The 24,142-nt window shown below is 40.1% G+C and overlaps 1 protein-coding gene and 1 pseudogene across 1 annotated transcript in view; one reads left to right on the forward strand and one right to left on the reverse strand.

The window, feature by feature from the left end:
- Positions 1 to 1,026: 1,026 nt before the first annotated feature.
- Positions 1,027 to 7,369, reverse strand: LOC103599411 (annotated as a pseudogene).
- Positions 7,370 to 9,122: 1,753 nt separating this feature from the next.
- SLCO5A1 (solute carrier organic anion transporter family, member 5A1) overlaps positions 9,123 to 24,142 on the forward strand; it is a gene marked incomplete at its 5' end in the record, with an annotated part of 107,183 nt that continues 92,163 nt past the window's right edge. The window contains 2 exons of the mRNA XM_008583512.1: positions 9,123 to 9,259; positions 14,169 to 14,386. Coding sequence (XP_008581734.1) covers positions 9,123 to 9,259; positions 14,169 to 14,386 — 355 coding nt within the window. The remainder of the gene's footprint in view (positions 9,260 to 14,168; positions 14,387 to 24,142) is intronic.

Below are 24,142 nucleotides of genomic sequence, written 5' to 3' on the forward strand. Positions count from 1 at the left end.
TTATTAAGTGAAGTCTGGGATAGCCACATGATGACTCGCCATTTAGCCATAACAAATGTTATAGAAGAATATTTGTTGACACAGGGAAAGTTTGAAGATATTTACATGAAAAACATAATTATAGAACAATAATTACTGTATCATTCCAACAATTTAAAAAGTTTATTCAAGGGCTGAGCCCGTGGCGCACTCGGGAGAGTGCGGCGCTGGGAGCGCAGCAGCGCTCTAGCTGCGGATTCGGATCCTATATAGGGATGACCGGTGCGCTCACTGGCTGAGCACGGTGTGGCCGGTCTCAAAAAAGAAAAAAAAAAAAAAAGTTTATTCAAGGGCTGAGCCCGTGGCGCACTCGGGAGAGTGCGGCGCTGGGAGCGCAGCAGCGCTCTAGCTGCGGATTCGGATCCTATATAGGGATGACCGGTGCGCTCACTGGCTGAGCACGGTGTGGCCGGTCTCAAAAAGGACAAAAAAAAAAAAAAGTTTATTCAATAGATGAATATATGAATAGTATAAAATATTTATTTAATATTATTATCTGGGTGGTAGTACTTATGGGTGTTTTTTAAAGACAAAATTCTCTTTAAAGGTTTATCAACATTATTATCACAATAAATCATTCATCTTTTCAGTCTGTAGGAAGTTTTTGTTTTAAAGAATAAATTTATTTCAAAAGTCCTCATGTAAACCAATCAGATGTGAATAAAGATTTTATAATGAATTTCTCAAATAAATCTTTTTAATATTTATTTTCTTTCTTGGGATGACAACGTGATAGCATAAAGTTTTCTTATTTTTATTAAAATTAGCTCTTTTCAAGATTAATAATTACTAGCAAATCCTGATTTTTAGTATGGTGCCAAGGTAAGATGGAAACATGATACTTTAAAATTACTTTTTAATTTCCTCTGAACTATTTTATAGTAATTTGGTAATCTTATGCTCAAATTTTAAAAGTATCTTTAGTCCCCAACTGAATTTCATAATCCAAGATATTTTATTTTTGATATCTACATAATAAATATAATTTTAATCAGTAAGTTCTTCCTCATCACTAAAATATGTGCTTTTCTTAATCTTGAGCATCTTGAAGCATCTGATGTTGAGGGATGCCCTGAACTGGGTTTGGGTCGTTTTGATCTTCTCCACGTCTGCCTTGCTGGGATGCTCCGGCCTGACAGCGGCTCAAGAGCAGGATCCTCCCTTCAGCCTCTTTCTTCTACTTCCTCAATTTCTTCTGGTTCAGGAATTTTCTTTCTTTTTAAATTTCTTCTTTGAAGGTTCATGTTCTCCAAGCATATTTTTAGAACCAGCATAACTTAAATGTTCAGTTTCCCCACATTCATGACACTTAGATTTATCTTTTTTTTTGGTGGCTGGCCGGACCCTTGACCTTGGTGTTACCAGCACCACACTCTCCCAAGTGGGCTGACCAGCCAGCCCTTGCATTTGTCAAAGGAGTTTTGCCTTCGGATGAACTCGGCTGCTCTTGCACTGTCAATAGTCACGCTTGCTTTTATCACTCTGCCACGTAAGTCTTTGTTGCTTATGGACCTGGTGCAGTTGTGTGCAGAGTCTTTATCTGACAGTAAAATAAATGTATCCCCTTTACTCTTCCTGGTATCTTTTTACCTTTCGTTATAGTCACCTTTACAACTTTGCCATACATGGAAAATATCCTGAGCTCTCAGTTGGAGCCAATCCCCCACTCATCTTTTTTCAGGGGGGTGGCCCTGAGTGGCCAGAAGAGTGCTTAGCTGGGGCTCCACCCCACCTCCTCCTGGCCTCTGCAGTGGCCCTGGCCTCACTGGTCCTGGGAGGGACAGGCGCCGGCAAGAGGTGGTAGTGGCAGCAGCGCCTCTTCCTGGCTCTCTCCTTAGACCTCCGCCCTGGAGACTGGCCCAGAGTAGGGCGCTTTTGCTGATGTCCTGTGAACAATAGCTTTAAAAAATTATTTTTTGTGGTTTTTGGAGTTTTCCCTACATAAATCTATGTTATATTTTGTATTCATTAGAAGAAACCCTAAAGTTTATTTAAAAAGAATAATAGCAACAGATATAGGCACATGCTCAGCTTCAGAAAGATTGTGTATACTGGTTCTTTCATGAAGAAAGAAAGAAAGGTCTTGAAATTCTTTTTCCCCATTCCCATCTGTCCAGCCTATCCTAAAAACTGACTTCAGTATCAAAAACAGTGACTCCAGAAAGGATAATTTATTAAGATGTTAAATATGTCTTCTGTTAAATAATGTCTGAATTTGATCTACACAAAATTAATATTTCATAATATCTATTAGATAATGAATAGGTAATTACTCAACATGAAAATACAACTTAATATTTCTCCAGTGTTTATTATATGCTGAGCACTTTGTGTACATAATCTTATTAGGGCTCAGGGAGGTTAAGTGACTTCTGCCACTGCCCAGGGCTGGGGCTGGGGTCCCACCTGGGGTGTTTTGATCCCAGGGTCTTTGCTCTGATTCCCTGCAGTATATGACTTCAGCACTTCCTGTGTCAGTGGTTCTGTGTTTTAGGTTCTGGGGGAGATTCAGAAAAGTGTAGTTCATGTTGTCAGCTCTCAAGATGCGTCTAACCTAGCTGGGAAGAGAAAAAAGGTGATGAATGGTGTTTGGCAAAAACACACAGCATGTTTCAGTGGGCGGTGCAGATAACCCTTGATGTGAGGCCTGCGGATGGGCATTCCTGAGGTCTGTGTGGGGCAGGGAGGCCCCATTGCACAGCTGGGCTTTGCAGGACGGGGAGCATAGCACATGTGGGACATGGAGCTAGCCGTAGGTCAAGTGATGAAAAGGATGTTCTGAAAAAAAGGAATAGGCAGTGACCATGCAGCAGCAGCAGCTAGAAAGCAGGGACTTTGAGGACTGTGTCAAGACCGAAGGGATGTTACCAGAAGATATCAATGTACTGACTGGGCAAATAAGATGGAAGCAACCCCTATCAAAATACCAGTAACATTCTTCTCAGAAACAGAAAAAACCATCCTAAAATTCATGTGAAACCACAAAAGATCCCAAATAGTCAAAGCAATCTTGAACAAAAAGAATAAAGCTGGACGCATCACCCTACCCTACTTAAAAGTATCCTACAAAGCAATAGTAACCAAAAATAGCACGATACTGGCATAAAAACAGACACATAGACCAATGGAACTAAATAGAACAGAACAGAAAGAAACCCATGAACTTACAGCCAACCGATCTTCAACAAAGGCACCAAAAACACACATTGGGGAAAGGACATGGTCTCAATAAATGGTGCTGGGAAAACTGAATGGCCATATGAAGAAGAATGAAACTAGACCCTATCTCTTACCACTTAAAAAATCAGCTCAAACTGAGTTAAAAACTTAAATGTAAGATCCGAAACTATGGAAGCATAGTCAGGAGAGAAATGATGTTCCAGGCTAAAGGAGACAAGCTGGGGTCAAGGTGAGGACAGAAACGTTGGATGAGCGGTGAAGTGAGAGCAAGAGAAGGGAGTGAATCGGGGCGAGCCCGTGGCGCGGGAGAGTGTGGCGCTGAGAACGCAGCGACGCTCCCGCCGCGGGTTCGGATCCTATATAGGAATGGCCGGTGTGCTCACTGGCTGAGCGCGGTGTGGGCGACACCACACCAAGGGTTGCAATCCCCTTACCGGTCACGAAAAAGACGAAAAGGGAGTGAAGAATGAGATGGCTCTAGGTGGACTGAATTGTGCCTGCCAGAATTCATATGTTGAAGCTTTAAACCGCAACATGACTGTATTTGGAGATAAGGCCTTTAGGGAAGTAATTAAGGTCAAATGAGGCCATGAGGGTGGGGACGGATCTGATAGGACTGTTGCTCATATAAGAAGAGGAAAAGATGCCAGAGCTCTCTTCCTCTCCCTGTGCATGCAGAGAAGAGGCCATGTGAAGGCACAGCGAGAAGATGACCGTCAGCAAGCCAGGAAGGGAGGCCTCATCAGAAACCAACCCCGATGGCAGCTTGATCTTAGACTCCAGCCTCCAGAATTGTGAGAAAATAAATGTCTATTGTGTAAGCCATTCGGTCTGTGGCAGCCAGAACAGACAAATATGGTAGCCAAGTCTGTGACTATGAGCACATGATGGGCATTCCTTTGATGTGTAACATACAGGTCTTGCTGAAATTGGGAGGAAGCAGATCCATACAAAGGAAGAACCAGAGGCATAGGATTGGAAATAAAGGACATGGTCATTCTTTTGATCATAGTGTATAATCAATCCATAAACCTTTATTGAATGTGTCCCATGGCCAAATACTTAACAGTGTGCATCAGGTAATATAAATGATAACAACAAGACAGCTTATTCTTTTTTCCTTTTTGTCTCTTTTTTACTGACCGGCAATGGGATCGCAACCCTCGGTGTTGTGTCCGCACCGCACTCAGCCAGTGAGCGGGAACCGGTCTCCACATGGGATCCGAACCCTCGGCGGGAGCGCCGCCGTGCTCCCAAGCGGCACACTCTCCAGTGCGCCACCGGGCCGGCCCAAGACAGCTTATTCTTATATAGCCCTTATTCTTATACATACGATGTGCCAGGTGTTCTGTGTGCTTTTGTGAGTATTAACTTATTTAATGCCTATGCTAACTCCATGAGTAAGTACTTTTACCATCTCAACTATACAGATGAGAAAACTGAGGCTCAGGGAGGTTAAGCAACTTGCTAAAGGCTACATGATTAGTAAGAATTGGAGCTGAGATTTGAACACATGATTTTGGAGTTTGTGCTTTAACCACTACGTAGTACTATATAAGATGTGGCTCCTGCTGTCAAGGATGAAGGAAGAGCTGCTTGAAAAGATAAGATCTAGAAATTTGAAGAGATAAGTAAAAGTAAAAAGCAGGGCATATTTAATCTCAAATGAATGAAATGATTCAGTGTTCTCTCAAAGGGGAGTGTGCATACCCCAGGGGGTATATAAGACAGACCCACTGGAGTGCCAGAAGAAAAAACTGGAATTTATGTTTATACTTGTATTACCAGTTCACTGAATAGCCCAAACTTCCAGTACAAGCTCTTCATCATGAGAACACCGATGATGATATAATTAGATCCTATGAGACACAGCCAAAAAGCAGGAAATTATCAAGATCATTATATGAAATATGGATTGACATCTCTACTGTCATTAGCTAAGGTCTCACGGGATGATGTACACACAAGGGAGGACTTTCATCACTGCCTTAACGGGCGTGATTGGAGTAATGAGTGAGGGCAGTAGATGGGGGTCACGTGCCTCTTGTGCTGTCTGGGCACTGACAAGAACCCCTGCTCTCAAGTACCTTATGTGCTGGGTGGGAGGACAGATAATAAATAAGATAAACCAGGAAATATGTAGTGTGTTAGGTGACAGTATATGGTGAGGAGAAAAATAAAGCAGGGAAAGGGGTGGGAAGAATCAGAGAAAGAGTTTCCAGTTTTTAGATAGGATATCCACACCACGTGAGGGGGAACTCTGAGTCACTACCTGGAGGAGGTAAGGGAATGCACCACATGGTGAAAAGCATTCCACACACACACACGCACATGCACACGCACACGCACACGCACACGCACACGCACACCAAGCAAGCTCAAAGACTGTAAGGTGGGGACATAGCCTGGGAGGTTGAAGAAGAGCAAGGGGGTCAGTAAGACTGGAGCCCAGCGAACAAGGAGAGTGACAGGAGACGAAGCAGAGAGATGGTGGCGGTGGCGTGTGTGTGCAGATGTGTGCGCAGGTCCTTGTAACCATACAAGGACTTAGGCTTCTACTGAGTGAGGTGGGAAGCCACCGGACAGTGTGAGCAAAGAAGCTGGATCTGGCTCATGCTTCTAGAGGCTCATTAAGGCTGCTGCGTTGGAAATACATGGTAGGGAAGAAAGGGCAGAAGCAGGGATACCAGCTGGAAGGCCCAGAGCAGTTTTCCAGGAGAGCGCCGATGGTACCTGGAGCAGCGTGTGAGCAGGACAGATGAGGGGAAGGCGCTGACGTGGGATATGATTTGATGGTAGAACCAACAGGATTCACTGAAGCTTAGGTAGTAGGAGCTGTGTGAAAGAGACTAATAGTACAAGGGTACTTCAAAAAGTTGGTGGAAAAATAGTATTAAAAGATAATACAAAACTTTCCATGAACCTTTTGAAGTACCCTTGTACCTATGCATTATTTATTCAGAAAAGCGTGTCCATTTGGGATAAGTGCTTAACACCTTTTATTTATAGGGATGCAGATGAAGTGTAGAGGCCACTGGAATGATAGTATATAGTCTGTGGGGATTCTGAGGACAGAGAGACACTCAGGGGATGGCAGTCAATGTTGAACTTGGTTGGGCCTTGAAGAATAGAGAGGACTCAGCAGGTAGAAGGGCCCAGGGTGTGCTCAGGTCAGTAGGGAAGAGGATGGCTCTGTGCCAGGCCTGTTCTAGTCCATCTGCCTGGGGCTCTGAATACAGTCTTCAGAAGGGTGCAGGAGGCCGGTTTGTCCTCCCTTGAACTCCAAGTAGAGCAGTTTAGACCTTTTCTTTAGTCAATGGCGAGCGATTGGGAGTTTTGGGCTGGGGTAGTAAGTGGTGGTGTGAGTTTGCTTCAACAATTTGCTCCTCTTGCAAGCTCTGAATGAGTGCCGTTGGGTAATCAGTTACTGTCGAAAGGTTTAACTTCCTCCTGGAGGATGATTTATTTACTAAATGGGACCAGGTCAAGAGTTGGATATATATATGTGTATGCGCACACACATGCATGCATGCGTGTGTGTGTGTGTGTGTGTGTGTGTGTGAGAGAGAGAGTGTATGAGAGTGATTTCGTGGGACTTAAAGTGCTTGCTGTATAACAAAAATAAATGTTTCTGATTACATGGCTGAATTTTAAAAAGCTTTATCTATATTTCATAAAGTAGTTAAGATGTTTTGGTGAATGTTACTTAATTGCTTTTCCATTCACTGGGTAATGGCATGGGCTTGCCAGTACGCATCTGCACAACCCTGCCTGGCACTCCGAGATGCTGAGCTTGGAGGGCCCTGGGCATAAACAGTACGGCGGAAGTAGCCTTTCCCTGTCTGTGTTTGTAAGACAGTCTCTTTCATGCCAGAAGAACTATTTTGGGAGGGTGATTCATGTCACATTTTGGCCTCATTACAGTTTGAAGTTGTAAATGGTGCCGGTTTGCCTGGAGGTGTAAACGTAAATTTTATCTCCATATACAAATGCAAATACCTGTAACCGAAAAAGTACTTTCTATTCTTGTGTTACAGTCTAGGCTATAAACAAAGAAATTAACAAGATCTTTATCAAAATTCTAATTTGTTTATGAAAAGCATGCTTCCAAAAGAGTACAGTTACTTGCAACTGTGTCTCCATTCTCCATTTCCAAACACAGATGGAGAAGTCGAAGAACCTGATGTCTTATTGTTACAAGCAGATGATTCTGTAAAATAAACACTGTGTTTTCTCTTTCGAAATACTGTGAAAAGTGAGAACAGGTGTTAAATTACTGTCTTGCTGTCTGTAGTTATAAGTAACAGGAGGTACAAGATTATTCCAAATACATTTTAGGTGTGGATGATAAAGAAAGGTGAAGCCATTCTGATTATTCCAATTTGCTTTCTGGTAAATAAAGTACTATTAAAAGGACATGGCAAAACTTCTTTATTTATTCAGTGGTTAAAAATGCTTGATGGTGATAGAAATGAGATGCACTTAACACCTGGGTTTGTTATTATGCCTTGTGCACAGCAGCGCCTGAAAAATTTTTATTGATTTGCCCCAAATAAATGAGTTTGAGTGCAGAAAAAATGGGTTTGAAATGTGGCTGGATTTTTCTATGACTCCCGAGGAATTTTATATCCTATTTAAAAAATTTAAAATTGGCAAAATAGTATTTATTTTTGAATTTTAAATGGCAGAAGTGAAAATAGAAAAAATAACAAAGATAAATGAATGCTAATGAATTTGTTGTTGTTTGCTATAAGAATATTCTGATGGCAAAATTTTTTGGATAAAAAGACATTCTTTCTGATCCACTGATGGTGAGACACATATCCCTGCCCGCCTTGAACATGTGTTTTAAAAAATTATTTTCTGGTCCATCTGTGGTTGTGCTTTCCATTTGGACCTTATGACTCATGCCATTTAGGGAGATTTATTCATGTTTAAGTGAGATTCCTCAGTCAACAATAAACCAAATGCATTGCCAAATCTTATTTGATTCTAAAGTGGTGTTTTGAAAAATATTAGTAATTTGAGAGAGCTTAAACAGCTTTGACAATTCAACTGAATCCAGCCTTGTGGCAAAATCTGGCCTTGAGTTGGCTTGTCCTGCTAGAATCTTCCTATGACAAGTGACACCTATTTTTATTTTTTTTCTTCTTATCTGCAACTTCTTATACTTTCTCTAGTTTATTCAGTGACTGCCTCATTCACTAGCCTGGGTCTCTACGTTCAGAAATGTGAATTTAGTGGTTCTGGGGTGGGTTCTGACCACTTACATTAAAAAACAAAACAAAAGCAACCAAAGAGCTCTCCAAATTTTGATGCTCTAAGGGGACAACTAGTAACAGTTAAAAAAAATGGCAAGGTTTGAAACCCAAATGTCAACATAGACACTGCTATGATCTGAATTTTTGTCTCCTCCACAGTTCATGTGGGAGCTTGATTCCCAGTGTGGCAGTGTTGAAAGCTGGGCCTTTAAGATGTGATTGGATCATGAGAACTATGCTCTAATGAGTTGATGTATCCATTCATGGACTAATGGGTTAATATCATGGTTGTGGACTGGTGGCTTTTTAAGGAGAGCAAGTGAGCACATAAAATCACTCTTCCCCCTCCTTGTGATGTGACACCCTGGGTCACCATGGGACTCTGTAGAGACTCCCCACCAAGAAGGTCCTCAACAGATGTGCTCCCTTGACCTTGGACTTTCCAGCCTCCAAAACTGTAAGAAATAAATTTCATTTCTTTATAAATTACCCTGTTTCAGGTATTCTGTTATCTGCAACAGTAAAGCAACTAATACAGACACAAATTTAACTGTGGCAGATCTATGGTGTGACGGTGAAATTAGAGAACTGCCAACACTTAAATGAACTGTTGCTGTATTTCACATTTCCCCTTTTGTCTTCTCAGCCATCATGTATGTCATGGGAGCACTTGGCCCTGCAGTGGGATATTTACTAGGTGGACTTCTTATTGGTTTTTATGTTGATCCGAGAAATCCTGTTCAACTTGACCAGAATGACCCTCGTTTCATTGGGAACTGGTAAGAATTATCTTCTAAATTTTTCATTTTAGTTTTTACTAACGATAGTTAGAATCTTAATACCCTTGTAGTTAGCATCAAATTTCCCCAATGGGAAGTTGAAAAATAGCTCAAAATCACCTGGGAGGGTGTGGTAGGCAAGATAATAACCCCCCAAAGATGGCCATGTCCTAATTCCCAGAATTTATGAATATGTTTCCTTACATGGCAAAAGGGACTTTGCAGATGTAAGTTAGTTAAGGATCTTGAGATGGGGGGATTATCTTAGGTAACCTGGGTGTGCCCACTGTAATCAAAGGAAAGAGGGAGGCAGGAAGGCCAGAGTCAGAGGAGGAGATATGATGGTTAAAGCAGAGGTTGGAGTGATGTGCTTTGAAGATTGAGGAAGGGGGCTGTAAACCAAAGAATGCAAGTGGACTCTGGGAGCTAGAAAAGCAAGGACAGGGGTTCTTCCCTAGAGCCTCCAGAAGGAATGCAGCCCTGACAACCAATTTTAGATTTCTAACCTTCAGAACTATAAGATAGTCAATTTGTGTTGTTTGAAGCCACCAAGTGTGTGGCAACTTGTTATAGCAGGGATAGGAAACTAATACAGAGGGTTTGGTGACTGTGGCTTGATCTGCATTCTCCAGAATGGGGGTGTTTCCTTCACAGCAGAATGAAGGAAAAGGGCTATTGTGGCCATGTGGAGACTTTTCTGTTTACTTGAATCATACCATTCGTTATCTTTTCTGTGCCTTTTAAAAAATGCTTTCTTTCCACTTCCTTATTGTATTTGTGTTTCTGCATTGCAACCCTCTCCCACTGCCCAGAACTCTAGCCCTACTTTTCTATCATCCCACTGTTAGTGAGTCTTTATTTCTCAGTAATATTTTGTTTCCCCATGTGTGCTAGAGACTTAGCTGCTCTCTTATTTGCTAGACCTTAATTGTCCTGCCAAATAAGTAATGGTTAGGACTCAGAATGAGAACTTCAACTTTAGATGTTATGTTATTTATCCAGATAACCAGGGTTGTGTTTGAATTCTTCATAGTCCTCAACTTAAACATAAGTTACTTCTTCATGATTGCAAGCACTAGCTGAAATTATTGGTGCCCTGAATTTATTTCACATGGATTAGTAATAGGTATATACATTGATAAGAAATTTTAATTTTCTAACAAGGAGAATACTTCAGTATTATAAATTATATGTGTCAAGTAATTACTTTCTAAAGAGTTCCTTTGAGTACTTTGTTCTCTGTGTCTCATTACAGGATAATAATCTCATAACTCTGAGGTTGGTGGAAATAATGTTTAATACTATTTTCAAAGAAGTTAACAAATACTAAGTTACACAATACTTCTTGTTTTCATAAGTAATGCTCTTTGAAGTTGGAAGTGCTGAGATCAAGATGAGCCTGGCCTGGAAAGATTTTCAAACCATATAAAAAAGGAGTTCCCCTGTCAGTGTTAGGGGAATAACACAGGAATTTTAAGTTCTTAGTTCTTGACTAATAATGAAATTTTTGGTCTCAGCTGTTTTCTTTGCAGTTCTGAAACAAATCAGAGTAAGGATTTTTTTTTATTGCTGGAAATCTAGATTATTAAAATGTATTTATGAACCTTCAGCATACATTCTGTGTTCTATATAGATGTCCATGAAAAGGGCATGGTGGTAAGGGAACAGCTGGAGGGAAAAGGTGAGGAGAGCCAAGTCAGGGGCAGGGGGAAGGAAGGAGGAGGGCAGGAGCTTCAGTCTTGTGAGTGTTTTATGCTGTCTTTTAAAAGTTTTCTAGTAGACATTAGTCCAACTGGTAGCAAAATGGAGTGATTAAGGGGTGCAGACCTTGAAGCCACAGTCCCCTGTGTTTAAATCCCAGTCTGCACCTTATAGCTATGTGACCTTGGGTAAGTCACTTCTGTGTGCCTCAGTTATTTTCTTCAAGATTAATAAAAGGAGTTAGTTACAGTACCTACTTCATAGGGTTGTTGTGATGAATGAATGGGTTTTATATGTAGAGCTCTAAATAGTTCCCACTATACAGTGTGTGTTAGCTACTCATCTTTTGAATGTAGTCAATGTTCAAGTAATTTTATCCTTTTTCATGGATCAACATTAGTTCTATAAATGATAAAGCTTGACAGTATAGAAACATATAATAGGAGTCTATTTAAAATGAATTTGAATTTTGTTTATTGAGTAGTCCTATTCGTAACAGATTTCTACTTTGAACAAAGATATAGTTATTTGATACGGTGTTATTTTATACAGTACCTAGCAGCAACAGCAGGTTTTCAGTAAATATATGCTGAAGGAGTGAAGGGAGGATGCATGAATAATGCCAGTATTTATTGGGTGCTTACTGTGTGACAAGCATTACACGAAGAGCTTTATAAACACTCTCGTTTAAGCTCTGCAACAACCATGTGTAGTTACTAATACTATGCCCATTTTGCAGGTGAGGGAATTGATGTTCAGGGAGTTGAACAACTTGCCCAAAGCCTCAGAGTCAATGAGAGCTGGGATGAGAAACTGACCACAAGGCGGAGCTCTTAGAAAATATACTTAACTGGCCCCCCTTAGTGAATGGTCTCTGGGTAATGGTTCATGAAAGGGATTTAGGTACCCTGGCTTTTCAATCTTAGCTATTATTGATGTGTCTTTTTCCAACATATAATGCACACTTTCTTGTCTTTCTCCGCTTCTCCCAGTGTCCTCTTTAGCCCCATCATGATATCATGTGTTAAATTGATGTTACTGGAGACTGTTGAAGAATGTGGGCTGGTTTGCTCTGCTTTGAAATGACCCCAAACTTTTATTTTATTTTTTATGTTATTGTTGTTTGCTATGATTCTTTCCCTTCTTCTGTTGAGTACTCTCACTTTGGCCTATTATGAGTGTATCTTTAATGTTTGCATATAATTTTAAGTCAATGGCCAGAGGTGGGGGGTACAGGAGGCTGAGTACAGATCTACATAAAAACCAAACCAAATCAACAAAACCAGCTACCACAAATTAATAGCTGATTTGGGGGCAGGCATTTTAATAGGTCTATTACATACATTGTCTTATTTAATTTTGATGACCCCCCAAAAACTCTTATTATTCAGCCCCCCCGTCAGATGAGAAGGATGATTTGGAAAAACAAAATAATTTCCCCAAGATCTCATAGTAAGCAGTAAAAACAGGATACAAACTCAGATTTATGTGAAACCACAGCTCCATGGGCAGGCTCCTACACCACTGCCTGCCCTCTTCTGGAGAGAGCGTGAGAGGTCTAGGGAACTTAAGGGGTTCAGGGGACTTGAATGTAGAGAATATAGAGTTTATGTGCAGGGCCTGACTGCTAAGGGTCATCTACTCAGCCAAGTACTGAAGGGGCCAGACATTATCATAATCATAGCGATGTTCTTGCAGACAGATGACTTTTTTTTTTTTAAACATATCTCTTTCAATTTGTTTATTCAGCAAATGTTTTGAGGACCTAATTTTGAGGACCTAATCTGTGTCAGGCACTGGGGTGGTGATTATATTCCGAATAATTGAGATTGCTAAACATCTGCCCTGAGGAATCTTTTCAAAATAAAGCCCTTTTCTGATTATCTTAAAATCTTTATTTGACATAACTTTGAATATCCTTGAAAATAGTACACTGGATTTTTAGTGACTGGTTCTAGGAATCATTCTCTCAACAAAACTGTGACCTTTAGCAGCTGATAACAGCACTTTTATAGAAACATTGTTTTTTAAAAATGAGTTTTCACTTTGCAATGGATCTATATTCTTACTGGATTGAGTTCAACATTAATGGTTAGATACTTCCAGCATTCTGGTTACAACTGACAGGAGCATGTTGATACAGAGGACAAAGTCTGGGCATTTATAAATTTGGAAGCTTTAAGGGCAATCTGGAGTTGAGGAAGCTTAGTTAGAATGTTAGGTAGGACCAGAGACCTCTGCTTGCTAAGGAAAGGTTGATGGGGGACTGAGAAATGGCCCCATGGGGAGTTATGCAGGCAAGATGCCCAAGGCCTTCACCATGGCGCTTCTCCAGGACTAGAATTTGCGTTCTACTCTGTATTTGCTTCCCAGCTCTCTGTATAGCTGAATGAAATTCATCTAAGCAACCTCAGATGAATTAAAGGACACAATTAAAGCCCAAGTCCTACTTCTCCTAGGAAGTTTTCTGACACACACTAATTTCTTCTCTCAACTTTTAGAGCATTCATAATATATACTGCATGACCTAATATTTAATTGTATGCATTCTTGCATTTCTTGGAGATTGTTTCTTAATACTTTTGGCTTGCTCAGAACTAGGATGAAAGTTCTTGAAGGGAACAATCAGGTCTAAATGTCTTTGGTAGCTCTCATGCATAGTTAAGTATTGTGAGGGCTAGCGAAGTGTGGGGGTTGATGCATTCTTCAGTGCTTGCAGAAAAATATTTGAATATCCGTAGCAATTTAAAATATATTTGACACAAGATATTAATGCTTTTCTTCTAAGAAAATAGTGTCTCTGTTGGTCCAGAAACCATGCTTATAGAGTCTATATTATTTTTCTATTAAATTTATGATTTAGTGGCTTTTTATAAAACGCATATTGTAGCAGGGCTAATGATGGTAGTTAACAGAACTAACACAGAGATGCTCAAAGATGCTTGAATTGAATGAAATTCTAATCAGGCTGCTGATTATAATTTTCATTATAATACTAGTGTAATTATTGGGTAGGTTTCTCATTTATACCAGTGAAAGGAAGAATCTTTTTATTGTCCTAGTTTGTTCAACTTCCTAGGCTTTTCAATTGAGGAAGGTAAATAGTTTTCTCTGGAGAATTTTATCACCACAAACTTCTGCTTTGCTAATTTGTTCTCACTCATGATACAAAAGCCATAAATGCTATTCACATTTCCCAATTTTTTAGGTGGAGTGGATTCCTCCTTTGTGCCATTGCAATGTTTCTTGTGATATTCCCAATGTTTACTTTTCCAAAAAAGCTTCCACCTCGACACAAGAAAAAGAAAAAGAAAAAATTTTCTGCTGATGCTGTTAGTGACGACGACGTTATAAAGGAAAAATCAAATAATAATGAACAAGTGGATAAAAAAGTTTCTTCTATGGGATTTGGAAAGAATGTCAGAGGTAAAGTATATCTCATGAATGAATACATGCATGGTACTTCAGTGCTACTCAAATTGTGGTCCCGAACCAGCACTGTCCACCAACTGTCTGTAACAGGCCTGCAGCCAGATAAGTACGGAGACTGAGAATAAGTGTTGCAAAACATTTTTAGAAAATTTGACAGAGTAATTTTATGTCTGTTGAATCTAATAAACATAAAAAGTTGAGCTTATGTTTTATGTTTTTTAAGAAATAATTTTCTAATAATGCACTATTAATGTATTTTGCAAAAGTATCAGTAGATGACAGACTGGAAATAATAATTAAAAAATAGTTCTCCCTCACAGATGGTTTGAGAAGCACTGATTTAGATCATAAAGATGCAGATGTTTATATATATCATTTACTATAATGAAAGATGTCTGGTATATAGTATGCTTGTTGCATTGTATATTGGATGGTTTTTTCAGGAGAACAGTGGCTTTGGTAGTGTGGCCTGATGCTTACATAAGTATAAAATCTACCTCTAGAAAGGGTGGCTCTGTCAAATGCTTGTAAGTGGCTGTAGAGAAGGGTGGCCTGGGGATGGGCCTCCAAACCCCATATAAAAACATCCAGAAAGTTTCAGTGATGTACTATACTAGTCCTCCATTTTTTCATTTTTATTTCTCTTAAAAATAATGATTTAGTTAAAGCTAGATTAGACCATCTAAAACCCAAACAGTTTAAATTAATCTTAGCCAAGCAATCTTGGTTAGTATAGTATTCAGTTCAATGGTAATAAGTCCCTTTAATTCAAGAAACCTAAAATGTTATACTTCTGTTGGTTTTAGCCTTATTTTCTGAATTCTCTGAATTGATTTTTTTTTATATAAATTATGAAGCATAGTATATACCAAGTACTTGTATCAGTCAAGGGTGTTTTAGGTAGAATTTACCTAGGCACGTATCATCTCATTTTGACTATAGAAGAGAGTACACAGTAAGGCCAAAGAGGAACTTTTCAGGCCTAGAATAAAGTTGCTAATATATTGTAGACCTGTCCCTACACCCCAAGAATAATAACAGATTGGACCATTTTTAAAGACTATATTTGTTGAAAATAAGTGAAGTGATGTTTCATTGAAAATGCTTCTTCCCAGTTAAGTTTTAGATTTGGACCCCTCCCGCTCCCCCATTATTTTGTGACAGCGAGTATTTTTGGAACTTCCAAAATGACTTCTTATGCTCTAGTGGCATAAAGAAGTCTCTGGATGTAGCGTGGCCTGAGCACTTTCTATGTAGACCATCCCATCATTTTTCATAACTGTATTATGGACCATTACGGCTACTAGGAGTGATTTTTTTTTTTTTTAACAATTCAGTTGAGAGCAAGGTTGATGTTAAAGAATTTAAAATATAGTAATAGGGTTTTAATTTATGGAGAATATAAAGTAGACTCCAGGGCAGAAATAAAGGTACAGGTAAGATAAAATTGTATGTTTTATAGCTTAGGGGTAGATAACTTGAATGCGAAATATATGATCTATTGGATAGTAGAAAAAAAGATTGATGACAAATACCAACAGAGCATACAACTGCTGAGGGGAAAGAAGTTCTTCTGGAGGACTCAGTGTAGACAATGCTATCAACAGCCCATCCACATTCTTGGATGTTGCAATCTTCATGGTGGAAGTTCACTGCCAGAACCTGCATTATTTGCCTGAAGGTTTTCTTCCTGGGCTGGGAAAACTGCTTGGTTCCTGTTTAAGGCAGGCTTCAAGTACAAGGGATTGTCACCCCTGGTCTCCCATCTCCTGAAGAAGTCTTAACCAAATGACTGATGAACACCCTCAGCTCCTCCACCTCTTAAGTGAGACGGTTCTGGGGTGTGTGTCTATGCTATAGGCTGCCCTGTCTTCCCTGGCAGAATGGCCGTGCTCCCTGCCCAATGTTTCACGAACCTCCCAAGTAGATTACTTGGACTTGAATCCTTGTCTCAGGGCCGGCCTCTGGGGGACCTACACTTAGACATGCAGGATCAAAAGTGGTAAAAGCCATTACAGAATTTAAAAATGATGTTTGGAAATTGACTCAATACACTATTTTATTGGCTATTTCCTTGCTCTAGAGATTGCTGATATCTGTCTTTTCTATGTTCAATTTGATGGTTCAGGGTATTTTCTTTTAAAAGAAAGGATAGTGAAGTCTTTGAACAGTGATGGGTAGTTGGCTTATAAAATCTGTTTCTATTTTGATTTTCTTGTTAGTATTTCTGATAAATTCTCCTATTTTACTCTATGCCTTGATTATGATGACTGATCCCACTTCTGCTTCTTAACCGTCTGATGAGGACACAGAGCTGGTTGATTTTACTACTTCCACTTGTGCTGGATTCTCTAATCATATCTAGACTGAAACTTCAAGAGACATTTTATCTTATTAGAAAGAAATACTGTTTTAATGGGTTTATACCAAAAATGTTTTGCTAAAAATGATTCAAGTGATATTGACAATATAGAAATAATGTCCAATTCGAATATTTAAAATTAATTCACATTTATTTTGTACACAGTGACTTCGTTTAGAGTGTCTAACACATACCACATGTAGAAAGTGACATACACTTAATCTGATTTTCAGAAGGACAAATTAAATCCCTGGGATTCATCTGCTATTTATATAATTTGTATTAAAGAATGGTTGCTAAGATTTCATTCTTTGTTAAATCTGAGTTTGAGGCCCAGATCCTCTTTTCCCTTCTGTTCTCTAGAGCGGGGCTTCCTTTGGTTTTTATTTTATATTTGAAATTTGGATACCAGTATTAGCTCCTTCAAAGAGGAGGTGGAAAGATAGATAGCTTATAGTTGTTTAAAGAGAAAATGATTTGGGTCATACAGAACAGTGCACTTTTGGGAAGTTCTTTTGCAGAAAATGCTAGAAGAAAATATATCGTATTTTCCACTCTCCGCTTCCACATTTTAATGATAGACATTGGGAAAATCTGACTCAGTGTTTTCATATTCTTATTATAAATTATGCAGGAATGAGGCCGTTTTAAATCTCCGCAAAGGGGAAAGTAGAATTCTCAGTGTGTCTGCATTACCTTTCCATAAAGAGATTAGCATTTATTCCATCAAAATCATACCAATAAAAACAAATGCTTAAAATATTTAAGTGGATCAATTTTCCTGAGGTTTGAGTTCCAGCATTTTAAAGCCTTCCAATTTAACTGGGCATCTTTTTACATAGAAAACTTCTGGTGGCAGTTAATCATAAGAAAAATTTTATTTTTGTGTCCACTTTTAATCTTTTAAGCTTAATTGCTTAGCGTTATTAATTAGTGTAAACTACAGCAGATTTTTCTCTGCTAGAGTTTTGTCTGTGTTAGAATGCAATACATTTATAATCCTAACTAGTTAGGATTGCTCTGAGGTGATGAACTGATTTAAAGAGGCCACTGAAAGTTACAGAATTTTGTTTGCTAAAGGGTAATATTAGCATCATTAAATTCAAAGAGGGCTCACTCTATAGAAGGTGCCGTACTCCATGCTGTGGCACTTATGAAGATGGGTAAGCCACGGTTTGCCCTCAGAGACCTTAATGTCCACTGAGGGAGACAGGACAAGTACAGATGGAAATGCATTAAAGACCATAAAAGAGAATAGTCACATTGTGTGGAGGTTCAAAGGCCGGTGAGGGGACATCTAGCTGAGGGACCAGGAAAGGTTACATGAAGGAGGTGGGATTTGAAATGAACCACAAAAGACTGGGAGGATTTCAGTAGGTGGAGGTGGGGTGGCAGGAGTATTCCAGGCAGGGAGAGCAAAGTCCAGAAGGTAGGACTGCATGGACGTGTTTGAAATGCTGGAAGGAGTTTACGGTGGTTGGCATGGTGGATGTGTGTGAGGGAGGCCCGGAGGTAGGGCTGGGAAGGTGAGGGATGCTGTACTGTGGACATCATGGCTTCTTCCCTGGTAGGAGTGGGGAGGTTCCAGCAGGCGTTTGGCAGAACTCCATGAGGTAGATGAGGGAGGGAAAGGAGCTGTTGCAGGAGAGGGCCCGAGGGGAAAATTATAGACAGAGCCCAAGCGAGAGGTTTGGGCCGGTAGAGAAGGAAAGGCCAGCAGCCTACTAGCCTGGTCTCCTCCTGCCCTTACTCCTTTTCAACCTTCCACTCAGCAGCCAGAGTGACACTGTTAAAATGCCACTCCTGTGCTCAAACTTCTGTGGTTTTCTGTCTCACTCACAGACAAGTTCCCTTCTATATGACCTTCGTGGTCTAAGCCCTGGTAATCTCTTCGTCCCCATCTCCTTTTTTCAGTCCCATTTGTTTATTCTGCTTCAGCCACATGGGGCTCATCACTGGTCCTCAGACGTGCTGGGCATACTGTCCCCTTTGGGCCTGTGGACTCGCCAGTCCTGTGCTGAGCTTGCTCTCTCCGGGGCCCCTTGCTCTCTTCAGCACATTACTGTGTGGCCCTTGTTCTGTGAGGCCCTCCCTGGGCACCCTATTAAAAAATCTGCAGCTTCCCCTCCAAAGCTTTCTCTCTCCTTCTCTCCTTTGTCTTTCTTCTTAGCGCCACCACTAACCTACTGTGTTCTGTACTGATTTATTGTCTCCCCAGTGAGAAGGTCAGCTCTGTGAAGGTGAGGAGTTTTTTTATCCATCATATTCCTTGCTGAGTTCACACATCTCGCAGGTACTCAGTAAATATTTGATGAATGAATTGTTGGGTGAGAGGAGGGAAGAAAGAGGTCATTTCTATAGGATGTGACAACTGATATGGGGAAGGAAGGACCAAAGATACTTTTAGGGTTTTGACCTCAGTGAATGGGGAGAGGAACTAGTTGAGAGAGGCCGAGGAATAAATTCTAAATGCGAGTTTCCCAAGAACATCTGGAACCATTGCACGTGGTCCTTTGCTTTGTTTTAAAACAAGTATAGTTTGAGGTATTAGGGTCAATTTTTGACTCAGCAAAGTGGGACCACTGTCTACAGGCCTGGGCCATGTCCTGGTAGCCATCTCATCAGCAAAACTGCCTTTGCTGAATTACACTTTAGTAATGTTTGCAGCTTTTACTGGAAGCTGTTGCTTCAATCCCCCATATTTGCCATGCAATCATTGCTAAGTGCCCTTTATATGAAACCCCAATTTCTCTAGAACAGTGGTGCTGGAACCTAGCCTGCATTACAGTCACCATGAGGGCTTCCTAAAACCCAGACTGCTGGACCCCCAACCACAGTCTCTGATTCAGTAGATCTAGAGTGGGGGGCCTTGGAATTAGTATTTTTAACAAGTTCCAAGGTGATACTGATGCTGTTGGTCCGGGGACCACACTGTGAGGACCATTGGTCTAGAACATAGTTAGGAAAAGCTTTGTTTCCCATGAAGAAATTAGAATGTTTCTGAGTTCCTGATAATGATGATTATTTAACTTTTTCTTTTGGTGGCCAGGAAACCCAGAGTCAAATCTAAAGCTCAGGAAGCGTCTAGTAACCATATTTATTTTTTTTCCCTGGTCTTGATGTTCTGCTTTATTTATATTTTCTCTTTCTAGTTCTTTGTTTAATTTCTGTTTTACCTTTATTTATTACATTTTCTTGTGGTAAGCCAAACCTTTAGATTTGGACATACAGCTTATGAGGTGAAAGGTAAATGGTGACAGTCCTGGCAAAGAGTTACTAAAAAGGTAGTGCTTTCTTTATACTCGGTACAAAACTGTGGGGTTACTCATCAGAGCAGTATCAGCCTAGAAACATATACGAAAATACTCACTGTGGGATTCAGATCAGCAAGGCAGTGGTGTGGCCCATAGGGACTAGAAATGTGTCTGTTGCCCTGAGGTTGCTGATTCTGACCCCTTGTCTGTAGGTTGAGTGGCTCGGGGGCTCCATGTCCTAAGCCAAGAAGTGACTGCAGTGTGCCAGTGTCATCTGGTTCCTTCTGCTCTTTTCCAGGCAAGCAGGGAATGCTGTGTACCAGTGTGTTCTGGAGGGGAGGGAAGAAGTGGAATACTTTCATGGGAATGGGGAACCCATGGGGTCATTAGTATCAAAGAAAATGAGCAGGAAGGGGGGCACGTGGGTTCTGTGTTGGCCACGTTGCCTACAGTGAGCAACTTTGGTTTTGATTTTATAAAAAGCCCTGACTAAAAATAGTTGATGCTTCTTGATAGCAGGCATGGGAAGGTCTGCTATATGCCCAAGAACAAACCAGGATGGTATGAGACTTATAGGCCATAAAAGAAGTTATTAAGGTTTTCACTGCATGGTGATCCTAAGATTCCACCAGCTTTCTGATGCACTGGAAGGCTTAAAAGTATACCAGTGATAGGAACTAGAGATCAGAGATAAAGGAAAATTTAAATACTTTAAGTATGTAAAAAGAAGGGAATGCAGGAATTTCATGGAGAGGTGTTAAAGGAAACTCTACTATAATTTGTACCTGTGGGATTAAATGATAGAGATGACTGGGTGATGACACAGAGAGGTCAGTGCCACTGAAAGAAGAATTTGTTACTTACATTTCCTATGAGAAAGGGCTGCACTGTGCAGGGCCACAGGGAAGCAGCAGGTGTGGTCAGGAGGCAGAAGCAGGAGCGAGGGCCAGAGCCTTTACTGGGTTTCCTTGGGAACAGCTTGGGGTTAGCTAATTTGAATCATGTCAGTGGGCTCTGGGCAATGGGAGTGGTCTCTAGTCAGCTGGTATCTGGGCCAGGGTGATTGGATTGGTGTGTGAGTTAGATTAGAAGGTGGTTGGGAGTATGGACTTGGGATTGGTTGCTTTGCTCATGAAATATGTGCTTTTGGCAGCTGAGTCCTTTGCTAGCTCTAAGAATTAGCTAGCCCTAGGAAGGGGCATGTGTCTCTGGCTGGCAAGCTTTTTAAGATGTCAAAACATGTTGAAGACCAGTTCCCGCTCACTGGCTGAGCGAGGCGCGGGAGCAACGCCGAGGGTTGCCATCCCGTTGCCGGTCCCCGGTCCGGTCCGGGGGCACCACTGAGGGTGGCGATCCGTTGCCGGACACGGAAAAAGTCAAAAGACAAAGAAAAAAAAAAAAAACATGTTGAAATACAGAAAATAAAAACCATGATTAATATAAGAAGCTTATGTGTCATAGCCACGTGTCCTCTTGCTGGCTCATTCACCTGTGATTATCAATGTGCTGTTCCCTCTGTCTCTCCTTATGTGGCCTTCCCTTGTGAGCCCTTGAAGACAAGGCCATGGTCCTGCTCATGTGCTTCAGAAAGCACCCTGTATTTTGGCAGTATCACATTATTTTATAACTTATTAATAAAAATCCCAAGCTTTTACGTAACAATGACCTTCCACTCTGGTTGTTTCCATATTTTCTCCTGGTCTCTTTGTGCCCAGTGTGAATTCTATGCCTTGTTTGACTTTAGTCCATTTAAGTTGACTTTATCTGCTTGTTCACTTTCTCTCAGTCTACTTTTATATAAGAAATTGGCATCATCTAAGACTTTTAGAAAAGGCCTAGATTGGTTCCCAAATACCATTATAATTAGTGAGATAGATGGCTGGCAATATCTATGTTAAGAAAATTTCTCTTCTTTTGTTTCTCTCTCTCTTTCATAAATATCTTTATTGAGCGACTACTACAGAACTAAGAACTCAGGATACATATATGAAAAGTTACTGTCTTTGTCCTCAAAAGGAGGCAGAAAAGAAAATAGACACGATATGTTAAATCTTAAAATGGAGGTGGTATACATGCTAAAGAAGGTGGAAGGCAGAGGAGGAAGAAATTCGTAAGTTAGCTGCCTGAGTCAGGGAAGACTTGTCTTGGGAGATGACATGTTTTTGTATTCTTTATTTTATTTTATTTTATTTTGCATTCTTTCAATATTGCAGTTTTTTTAAAGTTCATAAAAGTAATACATGTTCATGGTAGGAAATTTAGAAAGTATGTAAAAATATAAAGAATAAAATAAAAGCAAATTCTTTTTTTTTTTTTTTGAGACCGGCCGCACTGTGCTCAGCCAGTGAGTGCCCTGGACATCCCTATATAGGATCCAAACCCGCCACAGGAGCGCTGTTGCGCTACCAGCGCCGCACTCTCCCGAGTGTGCCACGGGCTCGGCCCAAAATAAAAGCAAATTCTAATCCATTCCTGAAAAGAAATGCTTAATTTTTTTATAGCAAAAAAGTTTATATTTTGAAACTAGCAGTGGTGGTTGTACAACATTGTGACTGTACTAAATACCACTGAATTGTTCACTTTAAAATGGTTAATTTTATATTATGAGGAATTTCACCGCAGTAAATTATTTTCAAAAAGGTACATATTTTATCTGAATTTAAACACATGAAAAAACTGCATGGGCTGCTGAACTTCAGATGAATTTTGTTTTCCAGAAGAAGAGATACTGTGTTTGAAGATATCTATATAAAAAAACTTATGAGAAGTAGTAAGAGGGGTCAGTATGTTTGTTTGGTATCTAGTGTTTATAACCTATACCGGGGTAGAAATGGAAGTTTCCAGGTAATAGAATTTCGTGAACTGCCTCATGGAAATAATGATAATTAATCTATTTTCTATAATAATAAAACAAGTATTACTCCTCATTCCGCCCCCAGTCTAAATTAAAAAAAAAAGGTCTAAAGAACCAAACTGATAGCTTATGTTTATTTTTAGAAGGGCTCTTTAGAAGAATATGGAGAAAAGTTGATATGGAAGCAGAATGTCAGCCGATAAAAACAAACACAAAAGTAACACATGATGGGGAAGAAATTTTCTTGCAGCAATCAGAAAATAAATGAAGGCTAAAAAATATAAGACTAACTAGCATATAGAAATTAGTATTCATAATTATGACCATGAACTTGAAGAAAATGTCAGATTATGCTATGGATTCTCCATTATAGTCAGTTAGTACATCAGAAATATTTAAAGCTGTGTTGCTTAAGGAGACAATCACTCAGTTAATCTAAAATTTCAATACCTCTTTCCCAGATGTGCTTGGTAAATGAAATTTTGTATATTTCCTCCTTCTCTTGTTAGCATTTTAATTTTTCTTTAATGGACTTTTTAGTTTATAATCTTATCTAAATACATTAAGGATTCTTTAGCTTTAAAGAGCCATACTTCAAAAACGATCATCTATTCCATCCTTTTCCATATTTTTGTGTTTCAGTGTGTCTCCCCTTCATCTTGTGACTCATACTTTCTTAACACCTAACCTACTCCCCAGAAGGAAATTGTACATCTTTGGAATGGACTTCATTTCCTCATAAGTATATGGATATTGTTTTTTTGCTGTGACATAATAAAGAATGTTAATAAGTAAATATTTCCAAGTATAATTTTTGAGTGCCTATGATAGGCAGATGAATGCTAGGAGCTGAAGATCTACAGACATACCAGGGACCTGCCTTCATAGCATTTACAGTTCTCTGAAGGGAACCACAGGGAAACACACGCAGCTACATAAAAATCTGTGGCTAGCGACATGCACCAGGTGCTGTGGAGCACAGAGGAGGAACCCTTGAGTCTATCTGCAGGGGCTGTGGACACTTCCTACAGGAGCAGATGCTAATCCTCAGACTGGATGGATGAGTTTCACATTTGCCAAGCAGACTGGTGGGAAATACTGTAAACAGGACAGAGATAAGAGAGATCATGGCCACAGATGGAGCTTGTGGTGGCCATCACAGGCCTTCAGACTAAAAGGGCAGGCCTGATCTGCTGGGCCTTGCATGCAAGGTGGAGTTCATGGTAGCTGGTCCTTCCTCTTTTGTGCTTGGTTAGTCCCACTGTTGGTATATCTTTAAT

Source organism: Galeopterus variegatus, unplaced genomic scaffold (assembly GCF_000696425.1).
Source record: "Galeopterus variegatus unplaced genomic scaffold, G_variegatus-3.0.2 Scaffold2949, whole genome shotgun sequence".
Lineage (NCBI taxonomy): Eukaryota > Metazoa > Chordata > Mammalia > Dermoptera > Cynocephalidae > Galeopterus > Galeopterus variegatus.